At 65.2% G+C, this 21,676-nt stretch overlaps 2 protein-coding genes across 2 annotated transcripts; one reads left to right on the forward strand and one right to left on the reverse strand.

The window, feature by feature from the left end:
- Positions 1-6: 6 nt before the first annotated feature.
- LOC115337540 (general transcription factor IIH subunit 4-like) lies at positions 7-8,364 on the reverse strand. The gene is given in 16 exon segments (XM_030005905.1): positions 7-575; positions 1,021-1,099; positions 1,247-1,294; positions 2,750-2,880; positions 3,128-3,173; positions 3,175-3,261; positions 3,533-3,616; positions 4,566-4,634; positions 4,752-4,860; positions 5,470-5,558; positions 5,662-5,758; positions 6,330-6,461; positions 7,093-7,197; positions 7,438-7,493; positions 7,495-7,619; positions 8,327-8,364. Coding segments are annotated over 15 exon segments (1,383 nt in total). The 5' UTR covers positions 7,573-7,619; positions 8,327-8,364; the 3' UTR covers positions 7-402.
- On the forward strand, positions 8,346-21,045 carry LOC115337537 (valine--tRNA ligase, mitochondrial-like). Its single transcript, XM_030005902.1, has 29 exons — positions 8,346-8,463; positions 8,583-8,816; positions 9,542-9,624; positions 9,705-9,805; positions 10,423-10,536; positions 11,050-11,116; positions 11,212-11,309; positions 11,410-11,491; positions 11,598-11,717; positions 11,825-11,936; positions 12,116-12,204; positions 13,065-13,155; positions 13,559-13,686; positions 14,266-14,369; positions 14,479-14,560; positions 14,649-14,725; positions 14,807-14,997; positions 15,512-15,582; positions 15,669-15,794; positions 16,601-16,705; positions 17,149-17,217; positions 17,293-17,371; positions 17,474-17,601; positions 17,694-17,846; positions 18,831-19,031; positions 19,120-19,231; positions 19,853-20,031; positions 20,562-20,693; positions 20,914-21,045. The coding sequence occupies exons 1-29, from the start codon at positions 8,346-8,348 to the stop codon at positions 21,025-21,027; spliced, it is 3,360 nt and encodes a 1,119-aa protein (XP_029861762.1). The 3' UTR covers positions 21,028-21,045.
- The last annotated feature ends 631 nt before the right edge of the window (positions 21,046-21,676 follow it).

A 21,676-nucleotide genomic window follows, 5' to 3' on the forward strand; every position in this document is an offset into this window, starting at 1 on the left:
CGAGGGATCAGGGTGCTGAGATCGGGGTGCCTGGGCCCCAAGCGATTGGGGTACTCAGGATCAGGGTGCTGGGGCCCCCAAAATTTGGGGTGCCTAGGATTAGGGTGCTTAGCATCGGGGTGCCCAGACGCCAAGGAATTGGGGTGCCTGAGCCCTAAGGAATTAGGGTGTCTGGAACCAGGGTGCCGGAGCCGCGAGGGATGGGGGTACCCCAACACCACGGGCTCGGGGGGCACCCAGGGATCAAGGGGCACCCAGGGATGAAGGCACCGAGGGGGGGGGGGGTGCCCCATCACCCCGGAATCGGGGGACCCCAAGAACCAACTGCCCTCACGTGCTTGCCCGGGGGGGGGGGGAGGCTGACGGGGGACAGGGGTCCCCCCCCGGGATCGATCGCCAACTTTAAGCGCTGTGTTTCTGCCTTTTCCAGAAGCGTTTGACGTCGGGGTGCCCGCCGGGGGTCACCACCATCAACCGTCTCCCGGGGTTTTCGAAAACCAGTACCCCCAGCGCCCGCGCGTGGTCCCGCAGCACCTCGAAATCCACCTGCGACAGGAACTGGTTGTACAGCACCCCTGGAAGTGGCGGGGGGGGGGGGGAAGAAGAGGAGGAGGAGGGTGTCGGTTTCGGCTGGGGACATTCCCACCGGGATTGTCGCCTCCCTCTGGGGACCCGCCATCCGCAGCCGGCACCTTGCAGGGGTCCCTTGGGGCGGTCACCTTCTTTTTTGGGATGCCACCTCCCCTTGGGGACATCACGGACAGCTTTGGGACCCCTGAAGCTGCCACCTCCCCGTAGGTGTGTCCCGTCCCCCCCCCCCCCCCCCCCAAACTATGCCAGGGCTGCCACGTCCCCGACATTGGGGACACCCTAAGGATGCCAGTTCCCACGGAGGGGGGGGCTCCCCTAAAGGCCCTGGGGACCCCCCCCAGAAATGCCACATTCCCCCCCCCCCCACCGTGGGGACACTGAGGTGACCCCAGGGGACACCGAGGTGTTCCCCCCCCCCTCGCTCCTCACCCTCGGAGAAGCGCAGCCGGTCCCGCTCCAGCTCCCACAGGCGGATCTGGTCGGTGATGGTGGGAGGCAGCACCGGGGTCTGGGGGTGCAAGGGCAGCGTGGAGGCAGGTGTCTGGGACCCCCCCCCCCCCCCAAACCCGGGAACCCCCCCACCCCGCCCAGGGGGGACCCCCAGGCATCTGGGACCGACCCCCCCACCCATGGACCCACGGACCCGGGCACCCACCTGCTTGGCCATGACGGGGTGCGCCCGGGTGCGGAGGAAATGGATGATCTGGGGAGGGGGAAACGTTAGTGGGGGGCACCCCAATATTTCTTGGGGGACCCCAATACAGCTGTGAGGTGCCCTAATACCCGCACGGGTACCCCAACACCCTCAAGGGCACCCCGACATCCCTCTGTGAGACACCCCAATGCCCCCAACACCTCTGGGGTGACCCCAGTACCCCCAGGGCACCCCGATATGCCTCTGTGAGGTACCCCAATGTCCCAAATACCCCCTGGGGGACCCCAGTACCCCCAAGGGCACCCCAATACCCTCCTGTCAGGCACCTCAATGCCCCCAGCATCCCCTGGGGGACCCCAATACTGCTGTGAGGCACCCTTAATAGCCCCCATGGGTACCCCAACACACCCAAGAACACCCCAATATCCTTCTGTGAGAAACCCCAATGCCCCCAACACCTCCTGGGTGACCCCAGTTCCCCCAGGGCACCCCAATATCCCTCTGTGATGTACCCCAATGTCCCAAATACCCCCAAGGGCACCCCAATACCCTTCTGTCAGGCACCTCAATATCCACAGCACCCCCATGGGTACCCCAACACCCTGAAGAGCACCCCAATATCCTTCTGTGAGAAACCCCAATGGCCCCAACACCTCCTGGGTGACCCCAGTTCTCCCAGGTCACCCCAATATCCCCCTGTGACATACCCCAATGTCCCAAATCCCCCCCCGGGGCACCCCAATACCCTCCTGTCAGGCACCTCAATACCCCCAGCACCCCCCGGAGGACCCCAATACCACTGTGAGACACCGTAATACCCTCATGGGTACCCCAACACCCTCAAGAGCACCCCAATATCCCTCTGTGAGGCACCCCAATGCCCCCAACACCTCCTGGGTGACCCCAGTACCCCCAGAGCACCCCAATATCCCTCTGTGAGACACCCCAATGTCCCAAATACCCCCAGGGGCACCCCAATACCCCCGTCAGGCACCTCAATATCCCCAGCACCCCCATGGGTACCCCAACACCCTCAAGAGCACTCCAATATCCCTCTATGAGACACCCCAATGCCCCCAACACCTCCTGGGTGACCCCAACACCCTCAAGAGCACCCCAATACTCTCCTGTCAGGAACCTCAATATCCCCAGCACCCCCATGAGTACCCCAGCATTCTCAAAAACACCCCAATATCCTTCTGTGAGAAACCCCAATGCCCCCAACACCTCCTGGGTGACCCCAGTTCTCCCAGAGCACCCCAATATCCCTCTGTGAGACACCCCAATGTCCGAAATACTCCCTGGGGGGGACCCCAATATCCCCTGGGGAACCCTAATACCCCCAGAGGCACCCCCATATCCCTCTTTGAGGTACCCCAACCTCCCCTAAGAGCACCTCAACACCCCCCTGGGAGGTACCCTGATACCCCCAGGGGCACCCCGATACCCCCAGCCCCCTCCAGCACGTCCCCACGTCGCCCCCCCCCGCCGCCGCGTCCCCACCTGGTCGGCGGTGATGCCGTTGGCGATGGCCGCCTGCACGCTGTCCCTCGTCACCTGGGCCACCACCAGGTTGGGGAAACGGTAGAGGAGCTCGGAGAAAAGGGCGATGAGGGCGATCTGCAGCTCCGAGTCTTGTTGGGGGGGGGGGGGACGACACAACAAATGCACAGGGGACACGGGGACAGGATGGGCGAGGGGGGGGACAAGGCGACATGGGGGTCAGGAGAAGCAGAGATGAAGGATGAGGGACGCAAAGGGACATGGAGGACAGAACAAGTGACAGATAGACAAGGGACACGGCGGGGGGGGGGCAGCTGGACGTCTGGGTCCTCTGTGTCACCCCCCCCCCGGGGACAGGGGAGGGGACAGAGGTCCCACCTGTGTAGGCGTAGATGCGGTAGTTGGTCTCGACGAGGACGAAGCCGTGAGCGTCGGGTTCGGGGGGGGGCCCCCGAAGTCCCCGAGGCCAGCGCGATGGCCAGGCGCGTGGGGTAGAAGCGGCGGGACTTGCGCTGGCGTCGGGGGGGGGACACACACACACACGGAGGGGGACAGGGTCAGGATGGGGACAAGGAGGTGACAGGGACGAGGGACGTGGAATCAAGGACGCGGCTGTGGGGACGGGGACAATCCCCAACCCCTGAGGGGGGTCCTGTCACCTCCCAGTGCCCCCTGTCCCCCTCCCTGTGCGTCCCTTGCGCTCCCCGCCATGTCCCCCTCCCCACGTCACCCTGTTGTCCCCCCCACCCCGTGTCACCCCATGTCCCCCCCACCCCGGGTCACCTTTCTCTGGAAGACCAGCCCGAACTCCCGCAGGTGCTGCAGGAAGGTGAGCAGGGACTCACTCATGCCCTCCACGGAGTAATCCTGGGGACAGGTGCTCCCAGTTACTCCCAGTAACCCCCAGTTACCCCAGCCCTCCACAGAGTAATCCTGGGGACAGGTGCTCCCAGTTACTCCCAGTAACCCCCAGTTACCCCAGCGCTCCACAGTGTAATCCTGAGGATAGGTGCTCCCAGTTACTCCCAGTAACCCCCAGTTACCCCAGCCCCCCGCAGAGTAATCTTGGGGATGGGTATTCCCAGTTACCCCCAGTTATTCTCAGTAACCCATAGTTACTCCAAGTAACCCCCAGTTATCCCAACCCTCCACAGAATAATGCTGAGAACAGGTACTCCCAGTTACTCCCAGTAACTCACAACTAGTCCCCGTAACCCCATTACTCCCAGCCCTCCACAGAGCAATCCTGGACACAGGCGCTCCCAGTTACCCCCAGTTACTCCTACTAACCCCCAGTTACCCCAGCCCTCCAGGGAGTAATCCTGTGGACACGCACTCCCAGTTACCCCAAATAATTCCCAGTTACCCCAGCCCTCCACAGAGTAATCCTGTGGTCAAGTGCTCCCAGTTATTCCCACTTTCCCCCAGTAACCCCCAGTTACCCCAACCCTCCAGAGAGCAATCCTGGAGACAGGCGCTCCCAGTTACCCCCAGTTACTCCTACTAATTCCCAGTTACCCCAGCCCTCCACGGAGTATTCCTGTGGACACATGCTCCCAGTTATTCCCACCTTCCCCCAGTAACACCCAGTTATCCCAGTTCTCTATGGAGCAATCCTGGGCACAGCTGCTCCCAGTTACCCCAGTAACCCCCCCCAGTAACCCCCCCAACCCTCCACAGAGCAATCCAGTGGGGTCACGGCAGTGGGGGGGTCACATTCCCGGCTGCCTGGGTCCCCCGCCGTGTCCCACAGCCCCCCCCGGGGTGGGTGGGGGGCCCACCCTGATGCCTGGGTCCCCCCCCCCGGCGTCCCCACCTTGCCGAGGGTGGAAAAGCTGAGCTGGAAGAGGAAGGAGAGAATCTCCACCAGATCCATACCCCGGGCCTGGGGGGGGAACAAGGGGGGCAGAGGGTTGGGGGGGGCACTGGGGGATGGTTTAAGGGGGGTCCCGGTTTTGGGGGACCCCCTGGTTTTGGGGGAACCCCCCCCCCCTTATCTCACCTCTGCCCCTCGCAGATACTGGAGGACGAAATACCAGAGCTGGGCTGGGGTGTCGAGGAGGAGGAACTGGAACCCGGCCGAGGTGATACACGGCGCTTCTCCCCCCTCGCTGCGGGGTCCCCGTCAGTGCACCCCCAAACCATGGGGGGGGCCCCCCCAAAAACCAGAAAGGGTCCCCCCAAACCGGGGGGGACACCCCAAAACCAGCCACGTGCCCCTGCCCTGAGTCACTTCCCTCTGCAGGCATCTGACCCTGGCAGGGACCCCCAAATCCCTCCTGGGGCCCCCCCAAAGATCACCCCAAATCCCTCCCTTGGGACCCCAACACCCTCCAGGACCCCCCAAGTCCTTCCCCGGGACCGTGACCCCCCCCCTCTGTGGACTCCCAAAATCCTCTTCTGGGACCCCCATACCCCAGAAAGCCACCCCAATCGCCCCCCCGCCTCATAATTCCCCCCTGAACCCCATTAATCACCCCCCCGGACTCCCCCCAACCCTTCCCTGGGACCCCTGAGCCCTCCAGGACACCCCTAAATCCCCTTCTGCAGCCTCTGGGGACCCCCCCAAATCCCCCCAAGTCCCCCCCCCCTCCTTCCCCAGGCTGTCAACCCTGAGACCCCCCCCCCACCTAAAATCCTGCCCTGCTCCCCTAAATTTCCCCCCTGGGCCCCCCCAAACCTCCCCAGGCCCCCCCAAATCCCCCCAGGCCCCCCCTCACCTCTTCATAAGCCCGGCTTGAATAAGAAGCTGGGCCAAATCCTGACTCACGGCTGCGCTGGGAGACCCCACCATAAAGTGCAAAATCACCTAAAATCGGGGGGTACCCACATACCTGCGTTCTCAGGAGCCCCTTGGCTATCGAGGTCCCCCCGGACCCCCCCAAACCACCCCCCCCCACCCCAAGGCTCACCTCCCAGCGCTCCTCGGCGTACTTGTCCAGCGCCGGCACGTCGCGGGCGTGCTTGTCCGGCCCCAGTTGGCTCGTGTCGTCCGACCAGGCTTTGCCCCTATACGCCGGCCCTTTAACTTGATAATCCCCCCCCCGGGGGTCTAGGAGCCCCCCAATACCCCCCCAGTCCCCCCAAACCTCAATACCTGTCCCAGTATCCCCTTTATCCCTCGCATTCTTTGTCACACTGGGTTCCCTGTGCCCCCCATTATGCCCCATTCACCCCAAGTTACCCCCCCCCCACACCTTGTGACCCGCCGGTACCCCCCATTATACCATGTCACCCCAAATTACCCCCCTCCCACACCCCTGTGACCCCCCCGTTACCCCCTCCCGCCCCCCATCACCCCCTGTACCCCCATTATACCCCCACGTTACTCCGGGTCACCCCATTCCACCCCCACCCTCCCATTACCACCTGTGACCCCCCCCCCCACTGCACCCCATATAACCCCCCACCCCCCTATTACACCCTATTATCCCCCCATGGCCCCCCCTTACCCCATGGACCCCCCATTTGTCCCCATGGCCCCCCCCTTACCGCATGTCCCCCCCATTTGTTCCCGTTCCCCCCCCCTTACCCCTCTGTCCCCCCATGACACCCTGTCGTCCCCCCCCCCATCACTCACCCCCCCAGCAGGGCCACCCGGAGGTTCTGACGGAAATTGGGGTGCAGGGCCACCCCCGGCAGCCCCCCCGGCAGGGTGTGGGGGTGCCACAGCCGCAGCGCCAGCAGCACCTCTTGGCTCTCCGCCTGCTCCCTGCCCGCCCCCCCCCCACCGTGGGTGCTCCCATCCAGCCCACGACCACCCTGGGCACCCCCCCCCCACCCCGGAACGCCCCCCACCCACCAGGACCCCTGAGGACTCCCCTGTACCCCATGGGATTCCCGTGGTCCCCCCCAAAACCCAAGAGGGTCCCCAAGGACCCTCCCACAATCACTGGCATCCCCAGAGATTTCCCCCCCCCACAGTCTCCCAATAACCCCCCCAGCACCCTCAGGGACCCCCCCAGCACCCTCAGGGACATCCCTATCACCTCTTGGGACCCCCTATCACTCTGCCAGGACCCCCAGGGCCCCCCCCCCAACACCCTCAGGGATCCTCCAGCACCCGCAGGTCCCACCTAGGCCCCCCCCAGCTCCCCCAGGGCCCCCCCAGCACCCCCAGAGCCCCCTCAGGGACCTCCAGGGCTCCCCCAGCACCCCCAGAGCCCCCGCTCCAGCACCTCCAGGTGTTCCCCAGGGCCCCCGCCACCACTCCCAGACCCACCCCAGCACCCTTAGGGACCCCCTAGCCCCCACCCCAGCACCCCAGGGCCCCCCCAGCACGCCCAGGGCCCCCCCAGCACCCTTAGGGACCCCCCCAGGGGTTCCCCCCCCCCAGCACCCACTTGCTGTGCTCCTTCTTCACCCAGAGGGTGACGGCAGCCTGGGGCAGGGGCTGCTCCAGGAACAGCATCCGCATCACCCCCGCCTGCGCCAACCCCGGCAGCTCCCTGGGGTGGGGGGGGGACACAGGGGGGGGTGCCCTGAGCCACGGGGGGGAGCACCCCAAACCCCCCCCCATGGCCACTGGGAGGAGGAGGGAGGGCACCCATGGGTGTCCCCACCTGCCCCAGGGGACATTGGGGTGCTCCAGTGGGGTGTAAGGTACGTGGGTGTCCTGGGGGGGGGGGCTGGGGGGGGTCAGGGTGCCCCTGGGGGGGGGGGGGGTTGAGGTTTGGGGGGGGGCTCACCGGAAAACGGCCAGGCAGGTGGCGGGGTGTCCATAGAGGCGGTCGAGGATGGGGGGGGCTCAACCCCCGCAGGAATTCGTGCAGGTTCTTGCACTGTAGCTGCCCCCGGTGCAGGCGGGGGGGGGCGGTCTCCATCCGCACCCCCCTGTCACCCCGTCAGTCGCCCTGTCAATCACCCCGGGGGTCGCCCTGTCAATCACGCCTGCAGGGGTGGGAGGGCAGCACGGTGGGGTGAGGCCCCCCCCCCCCAGGATGGTGTGTCACTGGGGGGGGGTACAGGGACACAGGAGTGGGTGGGGGTGTCACCAGCTGGCCCCGGGGGGGGACACACAGGGCGTCACCGTGTGACTGACACCCCCCACTCCCCTCCCATTGCCCCCCAGCCCCTCTTAGCCCCCCAATTCCCCCCCCAGCCCCTCTTAGCCCCCCCAGTGCCTCTTGTACCCCGATGCCCCCTTATTGCCCCTCCCAGTCCCTGCTGCCCCCCGTTGCCCCCCCAGTCCCTCTTGTCCCCCAATATCCCCGTACTGCACCCCCAGTGTCTGCTGCCCCCCATTGACCCCCCATTGCCCCCCAGTGCCTCTTGTACCCCGATGCCCCCTTATTGCCCCCCAGTCCCTGCTGCCCCCCATTGCCCCCCCAGTCCCTCTTAGCCCCCCCAGTCCCTCTTGTCCCCCAATGACCCCTTATTGCCCCCCCAGCCCCTCTTACCCCATTGCCCCCCCAGTCCCTGCTGCACCCCATTGCCCCCCCAGCTCCTCTTAGCCCCCCAATTCCTCCCCAGCCCCTCTTAGCCCCTCCCCCGGCCCCCGATCTGCCCCAATCCCCCCTCCATTACCCCAAATCTGTGTGTGTCCCCCCCCAAATCTGCCCCATTGCCCCCCGGGACTCACCGCACTCCCCAACTGATGGCGCGGCCCCGCCCCCTTTTTCCCGCCCTGCTCCGCGCCGGGCCACGTGGGGGCGCTGCTGGCCACGCCCCCTCGGCGTTAGGGCCACACCCCCTCACCGCCCCTGCGCGCCAAGGTGAGCGCCCGCCTCGGGTACCTGGGCCCGTTGAAGGGGGAGCCGGTCACGTGAGGGGGGGGGGGGTCGGTCACGTGAGGAGGGTCAGTCACGTGAAGGGGGTCCCGTTGCCCCCGCAGCCCCTCATGGCGGCCCCCGCGCTGGCCCGTGTCCTGACCGCCGCCCCCCGCGCCCTGGGGTCACCCGTGGGGGGCCGGGCCCGGTGCAGTGGGGTCCCCCCCGGGCCCCCCCTTCCCCCCGCGGCCCCGCCGTGGGACCCCCCCGAGCGCGCCCGGCTCCGCGCCCGGGAGCACAAGGAGAAACGGCAGCGGCAACGGCGGGAGAGAGCGGCCCTGGGGGGGGCAGGGCCCCAGGTACTGGGAGCTACTGGGGGGGGACTGGGAGAGGGGGTTGGGGGTAGCTGGGAGGGGCTGGGGGGGACACTGGGGACAGCTGGGGGACTGGGAGATGGGATTGGGGGATACTGGGAGCAACTGGGGGGGGCTGGGAGAGAGGCTGGGGGCAACTGGGGGGGCTGGGAGAAGGGGTTGGGGGACACTGGGGACAGCTGGGAAGGCTGGGGGGGCTGGGAGAGGTGGCTGGGGCCAACTGGGAGGGGCTGGAGGGGCACTGGGAACAACTGGGAGGGGCTGGGGGACTTGGGAGATGGGATTGGGGGACACTGGGAGCAACTGGGGGGGCTGGGGGAACTGGGAGAGAGACTGGGGGCAACGGGGGGGCTGGGAGAAGGGGTTGGGGGACACTGGGGGCAGCTGGGAGGGGCTGGGGGGACGCTGGGAGCAACTGGGAGGGGCTGGGAGATGGGATTGGGGTGTGCTGGGAGCAACTGGAGGGCTAGGGGAACTGGGAGAGAGACTGGGGTCAACAGGGAGGGCTGGGAGAAGGAGTTGGGGTACACTGGGGGCAACTGGGAGGTGCTGGGGGCAACTGGGCGGGGGGCTGGGAGAAGGGCTTGGGGGCCACTGGGAGCACCTGGGGAGAGCTGGAGGGTTTTGGGGGGAGAGCACTGGTATTTATTGGTTTATATTGGGCTATATTGGTCTGTACGGGTTCATACTGGTTTTGCGCTCCCCCACAGGTGCCGACAGCCCCCCCCCAAGGGCTGGACCCCAAAAACCGTCGTGGAATATCAGCACCCCCTGGACCCTGACGGCAAGAAGGGTACGAGAGGGGACACCGGGGGGGGGACACAGTGGGGGGGGGCTGTGACGGTGACAGCCGGTGACGCTTTGGGGACGCAGCCACGGGGGTGGCGTTGCCCCCCGCCTACAGCCCCCGCTACGTGGAGGCCGCCTGGTACAGCTGGTGGGAGCGGCAGGGCCTCTTCACCCCCCCCGCCTCGGTGAGTGGGGTCAAAAACACCCGGGGGGGGTCAAATACACCCAAGGGGGGGCAGAAAACTCCCGCGGGGGGGTCAAATACATCCAAGGGAGGCAGAAAACACCCATGGGGAGGCTAAATAATCCCTTGGGGGGCAAAAAAATACCAGTGGGGGGGTCAAATATTCCCTTGTGGGGCAGAGAACACCCGAGGGGGGTGTTGAATATTCCCTTGGGGGGCAGGAAGCACCCGTGGGGAGGCCAAATATTCTCTTGGGGGGCAGAAAACACCAGTGGGGGGGGTCAAATATTCCCTTGGGGGGCAGAAAACACCTGTGGGAGGGGTGAAATACTCCCTTGGGGGGCAGAAAACACCAGTGGGGGGTGGTCAAATATTTCCTTGGGGGGCAGGAAACACGTGTGAGGGGATCAAATATTTTCTTGGGGGACAGAAAACACCCGTGGGAGGGGTGAAATATGCCCTTGGGGGGGGCAGAAAACACCTCGGGAGGTGGTGGACAAATACACCCAGAGAGAGTTTGATAAACCATCCCTGCGCTGAGCGGTGCCCGCTCTTGGCTCACTCCTGCGCCGAGTTGTGTCCGGTCTCAGCCCATGTTCCCACCCTCCGCTACTCCAGGTACCGGGGGGGGGGCCAAGTCCTCAGCTTGGTGCTGCCCCCCCCAAATGTCACCGGCTCCCTGCACCTGGGCCACGCGCTCACCGTCGCCCTCCAGGACGCTCTCGTGCGCTGGTCAGTGGGGCTGGGGGGGGCAGAGTGGGGTATTGGGGGGTATTCGGGGCTGGGGGGGCCGACTGGGGTATTTGGGGGGGTATTTGGGGCTGGGGGGGGTGATTGGGGTATTTGGGGGGGTATTTGGGGCTGGGGGGGCCGATTGGGGTATTTGGGGCTGGCGGGGCTGTTTGGGGCATTTGGGGAGGGGGCACATTGGGTGCTTTGTGGAGGGGTGTTGGGGGGCTATTAGGGTGGGGGGGGGCAGATTGGGTTCCCCTGGGGGTATTTGGGGGGGTCTGGGGGGTTATTTGGGGCTGGGGGGGCAGATGGAGGCTCTTGGGGGGTATTTTGGGGGTTGGGGGGTTATTTGGGCCCTCAAGGGCAGATTTGGGGGTGCTGGAGGGTCTGCAAGGGGTGGAGGCACCCCTGGGTGCCTTGGGGATTGGGAGGGGGTCACCTATGGGTGCTGGGGGGGCCGGGGGGTGCTCAGAAGATCCCACCCCGGTGTGGGTGCCGATGGCGCTGTGCCAGGCGGCGGATGCAGGGCTGGAGTGTGCTTTGGGTACCGGGCACCGACCACGCCGGCATCGCCACCCAGGTGAGACCCGTGCCCCAACAGCCCCCCCCCCCCCCCGCCGTGTCCCCAACGCCCCCCCCCCACGTGTCCCCAACGCCCCCCCCGTGTGTCCCCAGGCCGTGGTGGAGCGTTGGCTGTGGCAGCAGCGGGGTTTACGCCGTCAGGATTTGACCCGCTCTGAGTTCCTGGAGGAGGTTTGGGCCTGGAAACAACGGTGAGGGTGACAACAGAGACATGGGGTGGGGTCAGGGTGGGGGGGGGACGACAGATGGGACAAGGTGACACCCCAGAGATGTGTCCCCTTCCCTCTCCAGGCATGGTGACGAGATCCTGCGGCAACTGCGGGCGCTGGGTGCGTCGCTGGACTGGAGCCGCTGCGCCTTCACCATGGACCCGGTAAGCCCGGATGCGTGGTGTCCCCCCCACCTTGAGGTCCCCAAGAATGTTGTGTGTGTCCCCCCCCCCCAAGGTCCCCAAGGTGTCCCCAACTGTGTCCCCGCAGGGTTTCTCGCGGGCGGTGGCGGAAGCTTTCGTGCGGCTGCACGAGGCCGGGTTGATTCACCGCGACCGGCGTCTCGTCACTTGGTCCTGCGCCCTGCGCTCCGCCCTGGCCGACGTGGAGGTGAGCGTTTCCCCAGATTGTCCCCAAATTGTCCCCAGATTGTCCCCAAGGCGCGCTGAGCTCACACCCCCCCCCCCCCCCCGCACCGGTGCCCGGTGTCTCGGCAGGTGGAGCCCCGCGCCCTGACGGGTCCCACGGCGCTGCGCGTCCCCGGCTGTCCCCGACCCGTCACCTTCGGCGTCCTCGTCACCTTCGCTTACCCCGTGGAGGGTGGGGACGGTGAGCGGCTCGTGGGACGCCCGCCCGGCCTCCGGTGTCCCCGCGTCCCCTCCCGTCCCGCCTTCGCGCGGGGCCCTGGGTGTCCTCCGCGCGCTCCCCGCCCTCCCAACGCGCTCTGACATGCGTGTGCGTGTCCCCCGCCGCGTCCCTGACGTGTCGCCTCCCTGATGCGTGTCCAGGGCTGGAGTTGCCGGTGGCCACGACGCGCCCCGAGACGATGCTGGGGGACGTGGCCGTGGCCGTGCACCCCGATGACCCCCGTTATATGGTGAGGGGGGCGGGGCTTCCCCTGGGGGCGGGGCTTCCCCTGGGGGCGGGGCCTGAAGGGCCAAAGGGTAGCGCTACTGAGAGGGGGGTAAGGTTTACAGGGAGGGGTGGGGTTTGTAGGTGAGGGGGTGTGGCTATTGGGAAGGGGCGGGGTTTGTAGGTGAGGGGTGTGGCTTTTGGGAAGGGGCGGGGTTTGTAGGTGAGGGGGTGGGGCTTTTGGGAAGGGGTGGGGCTTTTGGGAAGGGGTGGGGCTTTTGGGAAGGGGTGGGGCTTTTGGGAAGGGGTGGAGTTTGCAGGTGAGGGGGTGTGGCTTCTGGGGAAGGGCGGGGTTTGTAGGTGAGGGGTGTGGCTTCTGGGGAAGGGCGGGGTTTGTGGGTAAGGGTATGGCTTCTGGGATGGTGGGGTTTGTAGGTGAGGGGTGTGGTTTCTGGGGGTGGGGTTTGTAGGTGAGGGGCGGAGCTTCTGGGGAGGGGTGGGGGTTGTAGGCAAAGGGCGGGGCTTCAGCAGCAGGGGTGGAAGGGCTTTGCACAGATTGGCTGTTGAGGTTATAGTTTGTCTCCTCCCCTTTTCTGGGTGGGTGTGTCCATATAAGGGAAGGAGGTGGGGCTTGGGGCCTGCTTGGGGCGGAGCTTTGCTGGCTTAAAGGACTCTGGGGGTGGGACCAATGCATGGGGCGGGGCCTTTCTTTCCCTGGAGCCTGTCAGGGGCTAGCTCCACCCTTAAGGGGGTGGGGCCTCCCCTGAAGGGGTGGGACTCAGATCTTCTTAAAGGGACAGTGCATGGTGGGTGGGGCCTGGTTGGGGAGGGGCAGCGCTTGTGCCTGTAGAGGCGGGGCCTGCAGTGACCCCGCCCCTTCCCCAGCACCTCCATGGCCGCCACCTCCGGCACCCCTTCACGGGGCAGCTCCTGCCCGTCGTCACCGACCCCACCGTGGAGCCCGCCCGTGGCACCGGTACTGGGACCAGTATGGGGGCAGGACTGGGACCTGTACTAGGCAGGGGGGGGCAGGGTATTGGGACCACTAAGGGAACTGGGACGGGTGTGGGGTGAGGAACAGGCACCAGTACGGAAGGGACAGAGACTGGTCTGGGTGTGGGGGGTCCCAGTCTGGGGAAGTAACTAGTTCCTTTTTGGGGGGGTCATTGGTTTGGGGAGGGACGCACACACATCCTGGTGCTGGGGACGTGGGGTGGCACTGGTGGCAGTGGCAGGGTGGCAGTAGGTGACATTGGGAGGGGGTGAGGGTGGCCGTGGGGGTGGCAGGTGGTGGCAGGGGGTGAGGGTGACAGTGGGAGGGGGTGAGGGTGGCTGGGGGGGGGTGACAAGGGGTGACAGCGCGTCCCTGGTCCCTGCAGGGGCGGTGAAGGTGACACCGGGGCACAGCTCCCCTGACCTGGCGCTGGCCCGGGCCCACGGGCTGCCCCTGCTCTCCGTCATCGGGGACGATGGCACCATGTGTCCCCCAGGTGGGGGGTGGCTCCAGGTACTGCCATTCCCGCCGTCCTTTCTGTCCTCGTACCCCCCAGATCGTGTCCGCTGTCCCCAAGCACGTCCCTGTGTCCCAGCCCGGGTCCCCAAGTTACATCCCCAGCTGTGTCTCCCATCCCCAGCCGCTTGCCTGTGTCCCCTCCATCCCTGCGTCCCCAGCTGTGTCCTGTGTGTCACCTCTGTCCCCGTCGCTTCCCTGTGTTCCCCATCACTGTGTCCCCTTTGTCCCCAGCTGTGTGCTTTGTCACTTCCCAGTGTCCCTTCTGTCCTCTGCATCCTCTCTGTCCCGAGCTCTGTTCCTTGTCACTTCCCAGTGTTCTCCCTGTCCATGTGTCCCCATCTGCGTCTCCTGTCCCTAGCCGCTCCCCTGTGTCCTCTCCATCTCTGTGTCCCCAGCTCTGTGCCCTGTCACTTCCCTGTGTCCCCAGCTTTGTTTTCCATGTCCCTTCCATTCCCACATCCTCAATTGTGTCCCTAATCCCCAGCTCTGTCCCATATTGCCTCCCAATGTCCCCTCTGCCCCCATGTGTCCTGCCTGTCTCCTCTGTCCCCAACTGTGTCCCCATGTCCCCAGGGCATCCATCGCTTCGTGGCACGGGAGAAGGTGGTGGCCGCGTTGGCTGAGCGAGGGCTGTACCGCGGCACCCAGGACCACGCCATGACACTGCCCATGTGCAGGTACCGCTGTCCCCATCCCGTCCTTTCCATGTCACCCTCTCGGGACACGTGTCCTCGCCACCGTGGGGACACATCCCAAGGGACTGAAGCGACCTCAATGTCCCCGCAGCCGCTCGGGGGACGTCATCGAGTACCTGCTGAAGAGCCAGTGGTTCCTGCGGTGCCGAGAGATGGCGGAGCGTGCCCGAGAGGTGACAGGGACACGGGGACATTGGCAGGGGGTGGGGAGGGGGACACGCACACCCCCAGACGCCTGGGTCCGTGACGCTCCTCTCCCAGGCGGTGACATCGGGGCGTCTCCAACTCGTCCCCAAATTTCACGAGAAGAACTGGAAGACGTGGATGGACAACATTGGGTGAGAGGGGCGGACCCCGGCGTCTGGGGTGGGGGGGACCCAGGTATCCGCACCCCACTGATATCACCCACCCGCACCCAGGGACTGGTGCCTCTCACGCCAGCTGTGGTGGGGACACCGGGTGCCGGCGTACCGGGTGGGGGTTCCCTCAGCGGGGTCCCCCCCCGAGCACCCCGAAGGGCTCTGGGTAGTGGGGCGCAGCGAGGCCGAGGCGCGTGCTGCTGCCGCCCGCACCCTCCGCTGCCCCCCCGACGAGCTCCAGCTCCAGCAAGGTGAGGGGGTAGGGGGGTGGGGGCACCCCAAAATTCTCCTGGCATCCCCATGTTCCCCTGTGCACCCTAAAAACAATCTTTCGTTCCCCTAAAATCCTTTCCATCGCCTTAAAAAGTCTCTCTGCCTTCTCAAATCTTTCTCTTGCCCCCTAAAACTCTCTTAGGACCCCCCCCCAGCACCCCCAGCCTTGCCCTGGCACCCCTAAATCCACCCCCCCCCCCAGCACTTTCTAGTCTTCTCCAGTACCCTAAAGTTGTCCTCCAGCACCCCGATCACCTCAAACTCCCCCCCAGCATCTCCCCATCAGCCCCCAGACACCCTCTGGCAGCCCCCTGCCCACCTCCACCACCCCTAAAATTCTGCCCCTGCCCCCTCCAAGCACCCCAGGCCACCCTCCCACCCAGCTCCAGCACCCTCTTGCCACCCTTCTGTCACCCCCCCAGGCCTTTTGGCCCCCTCCCCCAAGCTCTGAGGCCTTTTGGGGTCCCCCCGACCCCCCCCATGCCCTTGCAGACCCCGATGTCCTGGACACGTGGTTTTCTTCTGCGCTCTTTCCCTTCGCCGCGCTGGGCTGGCCCGAAGAGGTGAGTTTGGGGAGACACAGGGGGGTCAGAGGGGACATGGGACAGTGTCCCCAACCCGGTGTCCCCCCCCCCGCCTCTGTCCCCAGACCCCCGACCTGCAGCGTTTCTACCCAACAAACGTGCTGGAGACGGGAAGCGATCTCCTCTTCTTCTGGGTGGCACGTATGGTCATGCTGGGCCAGCAGCTCACCGGGCGCCTGCCCTTCTCCCAGGTACCACCGATGTCCCCACGAGTCCCCTCTGTCCCCTTGGGCTCCCTGTGAGTCCCCTGTGTCCCCGACATCCCTTCATTTCTTCCCTCTCATGTGTCTTGTTCGTTCTTGGGATTCCTTCTGGTTCCTTGTTGCTTCTCAGAGCTCCCCAGTGTCCCTGTGTGTGTCCCCCGGAGATCCCCAGTGTCCCCAGTGGTCCCTTCTTCTCTTTCTCCTTGGTGTCGTGTTCCTTTTTAGCGTTTTTTTGGGGGTCCCTGTCCCCCTTCGGGGCTCCCTTGTGTCACCAAGTGTCCCTTTTTCCCTTTCTCCTGGGTGTCATGTTCTTTCTCAGGGGTTCCCATCCTGTCTTGGGACTCCTTAGTGTTCCCTGTGTCCCCAAGGACCCTTACTCCCACCCTTTGGGGTGTCTAGTTCTTTCCTGAGACTCCCAGGGGTCCCCTGTCCCCAAGGTCCCCGGGTGGTTTCTGTCCCCCTTTTGGGCTCCTTAGTGTCCCCAAGGATCCCCTTTTCTCTCTCCCCAGGGTGTCTTGTTCCTTCTCGGGGTTCCCTGGGGATCCCCGTTCTCCTTCAGGGCTCCCCAATGTCCCCTGTGTCCCCAAGAGTCCCTTCTTCCTTTTCTCCTGGGTGTCACGTTCCTTTTCAGGGCTCCTTATCCCCTTTGGGGCTCCTCTGTGTCCCCAAGGACCCTTATTCCTTCTCTCTGGGGTGTCTGGTACTTTCTTGAGGCTCCCAGGGGTCCCCTGTCCCCTCTTGGAGATCCCATGTCCCCTTCGGTGTCCCCCAGCGCTGTCTGTGTCCCCCTCCAGGTCCTTCTGCACTCGCTGGTGCGTGATACCCACGGGCGCAAGATGAGCAAATCCCTGGGCAACGTCATTGACCCCTGCGACATCATTGCCGGTGCCTCCCTCCAGGTACTGTAGACCCTACAATAACAAATACATACCCCCCAACGCAAATCCACCCCGAACAAGTTGTTCTGGAGACCCTACAATAACAAACGTGGTTTTTGGGAACCCCATGATGATAAATGCGTTTGTCAAAGACCCTACAATAACGGATCTTTTTTCAGGAGAACCTACGATAACAAACTCTCACCTTGAAAATTTTGCAATAACAGATCTATTTTTTTTTTTTTTTTTTTTTTGTCCCAAAACCCCAACAATAACAAACCTCATCCTGGACGCCCTACAAAAATACACCCCGTTGCTCTACCCTTCTCAGAGACTCTATAATAATAAACCCCCCCAGCTCCCAGAGACCCCAAAAGAGGGTCACGGAGACACCGTGGTGACACACCTGTGACAACACAGCCACCGCGGCACCTTTGTTTATTGTAGGGTTTCTTGTTTTGCAGGAGCTGCAGGAGAGGCTCCACCACAGGCTCCTGGACCCCCACGAGCTCACGGTGGCCACAGAGGGCCAGGTGGGACCTGTCCCCATCTCTGTCCCCCCAAAACCTGTCTCTGTCCCCCCCTAACCCCTCCCTGTCCCTTCCCAGAGGCGCCAGTTCCCCCACGGCATCCCCGAATGCGGCACTGACGCCCTCCGCATGGCCCTGTGCTCCCACAACGTCCACGGTAAGGGGTCGAAGGAACGCCGGGACCCCATCCCCACCCCAGGGTGGCCCTGTCCCCACCCTGGGGACCCACCTCCGTGTCCCCAACCCCTCCACCCTGTAGGTGACGATATCCGCCTGGACGTGGGCACGGCCCTGAGCTACCGTCACTTCTGCAACAAGATCTGGAACGCCGTCAAGTTCGTCCTCGCCGCCTTGGGGCCCGACTTTGTCCCCCAACCCCCCGAGGAGGTACCAGGGTGGGTTGGTGGAGGTCAGGGTTGGGGTCCAGCACCCTGGGACCCCCCCCACCCATCACCGTTCTTCCTCCTCTTCCTCGGCAGACGGTGCCGCAGCACCCCATGGACCGGTGGGTGCTGAGCCGGCTGGTGCAGGCGGTGGGCGAGTGCGGGCGGCGGATGGAGGCCCTGGAGGTCCACGGTGCCATCGCCGCCGTCCATCACTTCTGGCTGCGTAGCTTCTGCGACGTCTACCTGGTGGGTGGCCCCGTCCATCTGTCCCACGTGGTCCTGTCTGTCTGTCCTGCCCGGCTCCTTGCATCTCCCCTGGGCGTTAAACCCAGTGGTGTCGCATTGAGCGGCTCTGTCCGTCTGTCCCACCGCACCTGTTGTAGCTCCCTGAATGTTGAACCCAGTCCATGGTTGTCGGTCCATGCACCCCAATCCATCAGATCTCCTGAGGCGTTGACATTAGTCCGCTCTCTGGAGTGTGTCCGACTGTCTGTCCCAGCTCACCTGTTGTAGCTCCTTGATTGTTGAGCCCAACCCATCTTGATGTGGTTGGTGGCGTCCATCTCTCCGTCCACTCTAATCCGTCAGGTCCTTGAGCGTTGATCTTAATCCGCTCTCTTGAGTGTGTCCATCCATCTGTCCCACCCAACATGTAGCTTCCTAAACGTTGAACCCAACCCACGGTTGATGGTGTCTGTCTGTCTGTCCACCCCAATCCACCGGGTCTCCTGGAGCGTTGACCTTAGCCCAGCCTCACCCTGTTGAGTGCATCCGTCTGCCTGTCACACCTCACCTGTTGTAGCTCCTTGACCATTAAACCCAACCCATCTTGACGGGGTTGGTGGTGTCCATCTGTCTGTCCACCCTAATCCATCAGGTCTCCCTGAGTGTTGAGCTTAGTCCGCTCTCTTGAGCGCGTCCGTCCATCTGTTCCACCTCGCCCGTTGAATGTTGAGCCTGACCCTCACCTTGGTTGACCGCATCCGTCTGTCCGTCCCTCTGGGTGCGTCCCCTTGGGTGTCGACCTTTGTCCACCAAAGTTGACTATGTCCGTCTGTCCATCCCACCCCACCTCCCGCATCTTCTCCAACGCTACCCCAGCCCCCTTGCTTTGGTCAACCGCGTCTTGTCTGTCCATCCAACCCAACCCACGTTGTCTCCTCGACCGCTCTCCCCCCAACCCCCCCCCGCCCCTTCTCCTAACCCCACCGTCCGTCTGTCTGTCCGCAGGAGACGGCCAAACCGACTCTACGGGATCCGGCAACCGCCGCCGAGACGCGCCGGACCCTGCTGAGCTGTGCCGAGCTGGGGCTGCGCCTCCTCGCCCCTTTCGCCCCTTTCCTCGGCGAGGAGCTCTGGCAGCGCCTGCCCCGCGCTCCCCCCGCGCCCCCCACCCTCTGCCTCGCCCCCTTCCCCGACGCCGCCCGCCTGGTGGGTCCCGTCGCCCTTGGGGGGGGTCCCCAGGGAGGGTTTCGCCCCCCTGACACCCCTTTGTCTCTCTGTGTCCCCCCATTTCCAGGCTCACTGGCGCTGCCCCAAGGTGGAGGCCGAGGTGGCGGCCATGCAGGAGGTGGTGAGGACGGCGCGAGCCCTGCGGGACATTTTCCGCCTGGGTGCTGCCCGGCCCCCCGGTGAGTGCGGCGGGTGGGGGGCAAGATGGCCGACAGGGTACGGGGGAAACTACCGTGTCCCAACATGCCTTGGGGCAACCAAGATGGCTGCCAGCGTGTGGGTGGGAACCACCGGGGGCCCAAGATGGCCACCGGGGTTGAGGGGGACTTTGTGTCCCTCTGTGCGCCCTGGGGGTGCACAAGATGGCTGACAGGGCTGTGGAGGACCACATATCCCAGCATGCCCTGGGGCACCCAAGATGGCTGCTGGGGCTGTGAGACTATGTGTCCCAGCATGCCTTGGGGCATCCAAAATGGCCGACAGGACTGTGGGGGGTGTATGTGTTCCAGCATGCTGTGGGGCAGCCAGGTAGGGCTAAGATGGCTGCCACGGAGGACTACATGTCCCATCATGCACGTGGCTCTCATCATACCCCAAGATGGCAGCTGCCGTTGGAGGCAGCCATGTTGCCCAGCCCACCATGGGGTGCAGGGCTGGAGGCCTGGCAATCCCAGCATGCTTTGGGCGCACGGGGGCAGCCATTCCCCCCCCCCCCCCATGCCCCAGGTGGGGGCGGCCATGTTGGAGGGGCGTGGGCGGCCATGCTTGGAGGCGGGGCTATCTCAGCATGCTCTGCGCAGTGGCGGTGCGGTGCGCAGCGGAGGCGCAGGATTCGTTGGCAGCGCTGGGCCCCGCCCTCCAGGCCCTGGCGCAGGCGGGGCCTCTGCAGCTCCTCCCCCAGGGGGCGGAGCCAGAGCTGGGCCCCGGCTGGGTGGGGGCCCCCGCGGGCCCCGACACCCACGTCTACCTCTGCCTGCGGGTGAGTGGGGGGGGCCAGGGGCATTGTGGGATGCTGGGGGACCTGGGGGGACCCCAGGGCATTGTGGGATGCTGGGGGACCTGGGGGGGGGGGTCTCCAGGAGCATTGTGGGATGCTGGGGGACTTGGAGAGGGACCCAGGGGCATTGTGGGATGCTGGGGGACCTGGGGGGGCCTCCAGGAGCATTGTGGGATGCTGGGGGAGCCTGGGGCATTGTGGGATGCTGGGGGAACCCCAGGGGCATTGTGGGATGTTGGGAGAACCCCAGGGGCATTGTGGGATGCTGAGGGACCCCAGGGCATTGTGGGATGTTGGGAGAACCCCAGGGGCATTGTGGGATGCTGGGGGACCCCAGGGCATTGTGGGATGTTGGAGAACATGATGGGAGAAGCCCTGGGAGCCAGTGGGAGTTTGGGAAGCATTGGGAGGACCCAAGGCAACCCCAGGGTGTTATGGGATAGCGGGGCGGGGGTCCCCAAGGCATTGTGGGATAGTGGGGGATCTCCCCCTTCCCTCCTGCCCCCCCCCAGGGGCTGGTGGAGCCGGCGGCCGCCCAGGCCCAGCTCCGTGCCCGCAGCCGCGGCCTCCAGCGTCGCCTCGAGACCCTCGGGGGGACCCGGGGGGCCGGGGAGAGCCCCCCCCACCCCGCCACCCAACAGCAGGTACCGCACCTTCGTTACGCTAACGAGCATTGGTCCACCCGATAACTCCCGAGGGATGGGGGGGTGTCTCATTAACCTCATTAAGGGGGGGGGGGGCAGGCTTTATTAGTGTTGCTCCTCGTTAGCACTGGGGGAGGGGCACCCCCCTCCCTGCGGGCTCTTCGTTAGCGCTTGTCCTCGTTAATGCTTCCCCCCCCCACACCTTTTTTTTTTTCTCCAGGTCGCCATTCTCCGCTCCGAGCTTGCCCGCCTGGCCCAAGCACTGGAGGCCCTGGACCCCCCCGGCCCCCCCGAGGACCCAGGTGTCCGGAGGGGGGACCCCGGGTCCCAATAAACCCCCAGAAAACCCTAACGACATCTCGGCCTCGTTATTTCTGTTGGGGGACGTGTCACGAGCTGTACGGTCTCAGCTCGGGGGTGGGAGGGGATGTCAGGGAGGGACCCGGGTGTCCCGGGGCGGGGGGGACCCCGGGTCCCAATAAACCCCCAGAAAGCCCTAACGACTTCTCGGCCTCGTTATTTCTGTTTGGGGACGTGTCACGAGCTGTACGGTCTCAGCTCCGGGGTGGGAGGGGATGGGGGGGGGACCCAGGTGTCCAGGCTCCGCCCCTCCTCGCCGGCGGATCTGGTTCAAGAGCCCCCAGATGCCGGCGGGATCCAGGAGCTGCCGGCACCCCGAAACCGGCCCCCCGAAACTGGCCTTTCCCCCCGCCCCCCCTTACCCGAGACCAGCTACGACGGTGACGTCATAACTCACCGGGACGCCATCACCGCCACCGCGATGTTGTAATCGGCACCGGCACCCCGAAACCGGCACCGGGACTCCCCCCTCCCCGGAGCGACAGCGGGACCCCTCAAAATTGGTCCCAGGATCCTGACGCCGACACCGGGACCCCCCCAGGGCTGTCACCTGCTGCCACTTCAGGTACTTGTCACCCCCCTGGTCCCCACCGTGTGTGTCCCCTTGTGTCCCCCCCCAGTCC

This window comes from Aquila chrysaetos, unplaced genomic scaffold (genome assembly GCF_900496995.4).
Source record: "Aquila chrysaetos chrysaetos unplaced genomic scaffold, bAquChr1.4, whole genome shotgun sequence".
Classification (NCBI taxonomy): Eukaryota; Metazoa; Chordata; class Aves; order Accipitriformes; family Accipitridae; genus Aquila; species Aquila chrysaetos.

Bases quoted from the DNA above. Each gene is read 5' to 3' on its own strand.
- LOC115337537 (XM_030005902.1), top strand. From the start codon at position 8,346: ATGGCGCGGCCCCGCCCCCTTTTTCCCGCCCTGCTCCGCGCCGGGCCA. The intron at 8,817-9,541 runs GTACTGGGAGCT...GCTCCCCCACAG, and splicing joins TGGGGGGGGCAGGGCCCCAG to GTGCCGACAGCCCCCCCCCA. The intron at 14,370-14,478 runs GTACCGCTGTCC...ATGTCCCCGCAG, and splicing joins ATGACACTGCCCATGTGCAG to CCGCTCGGGGGACGTCATCG.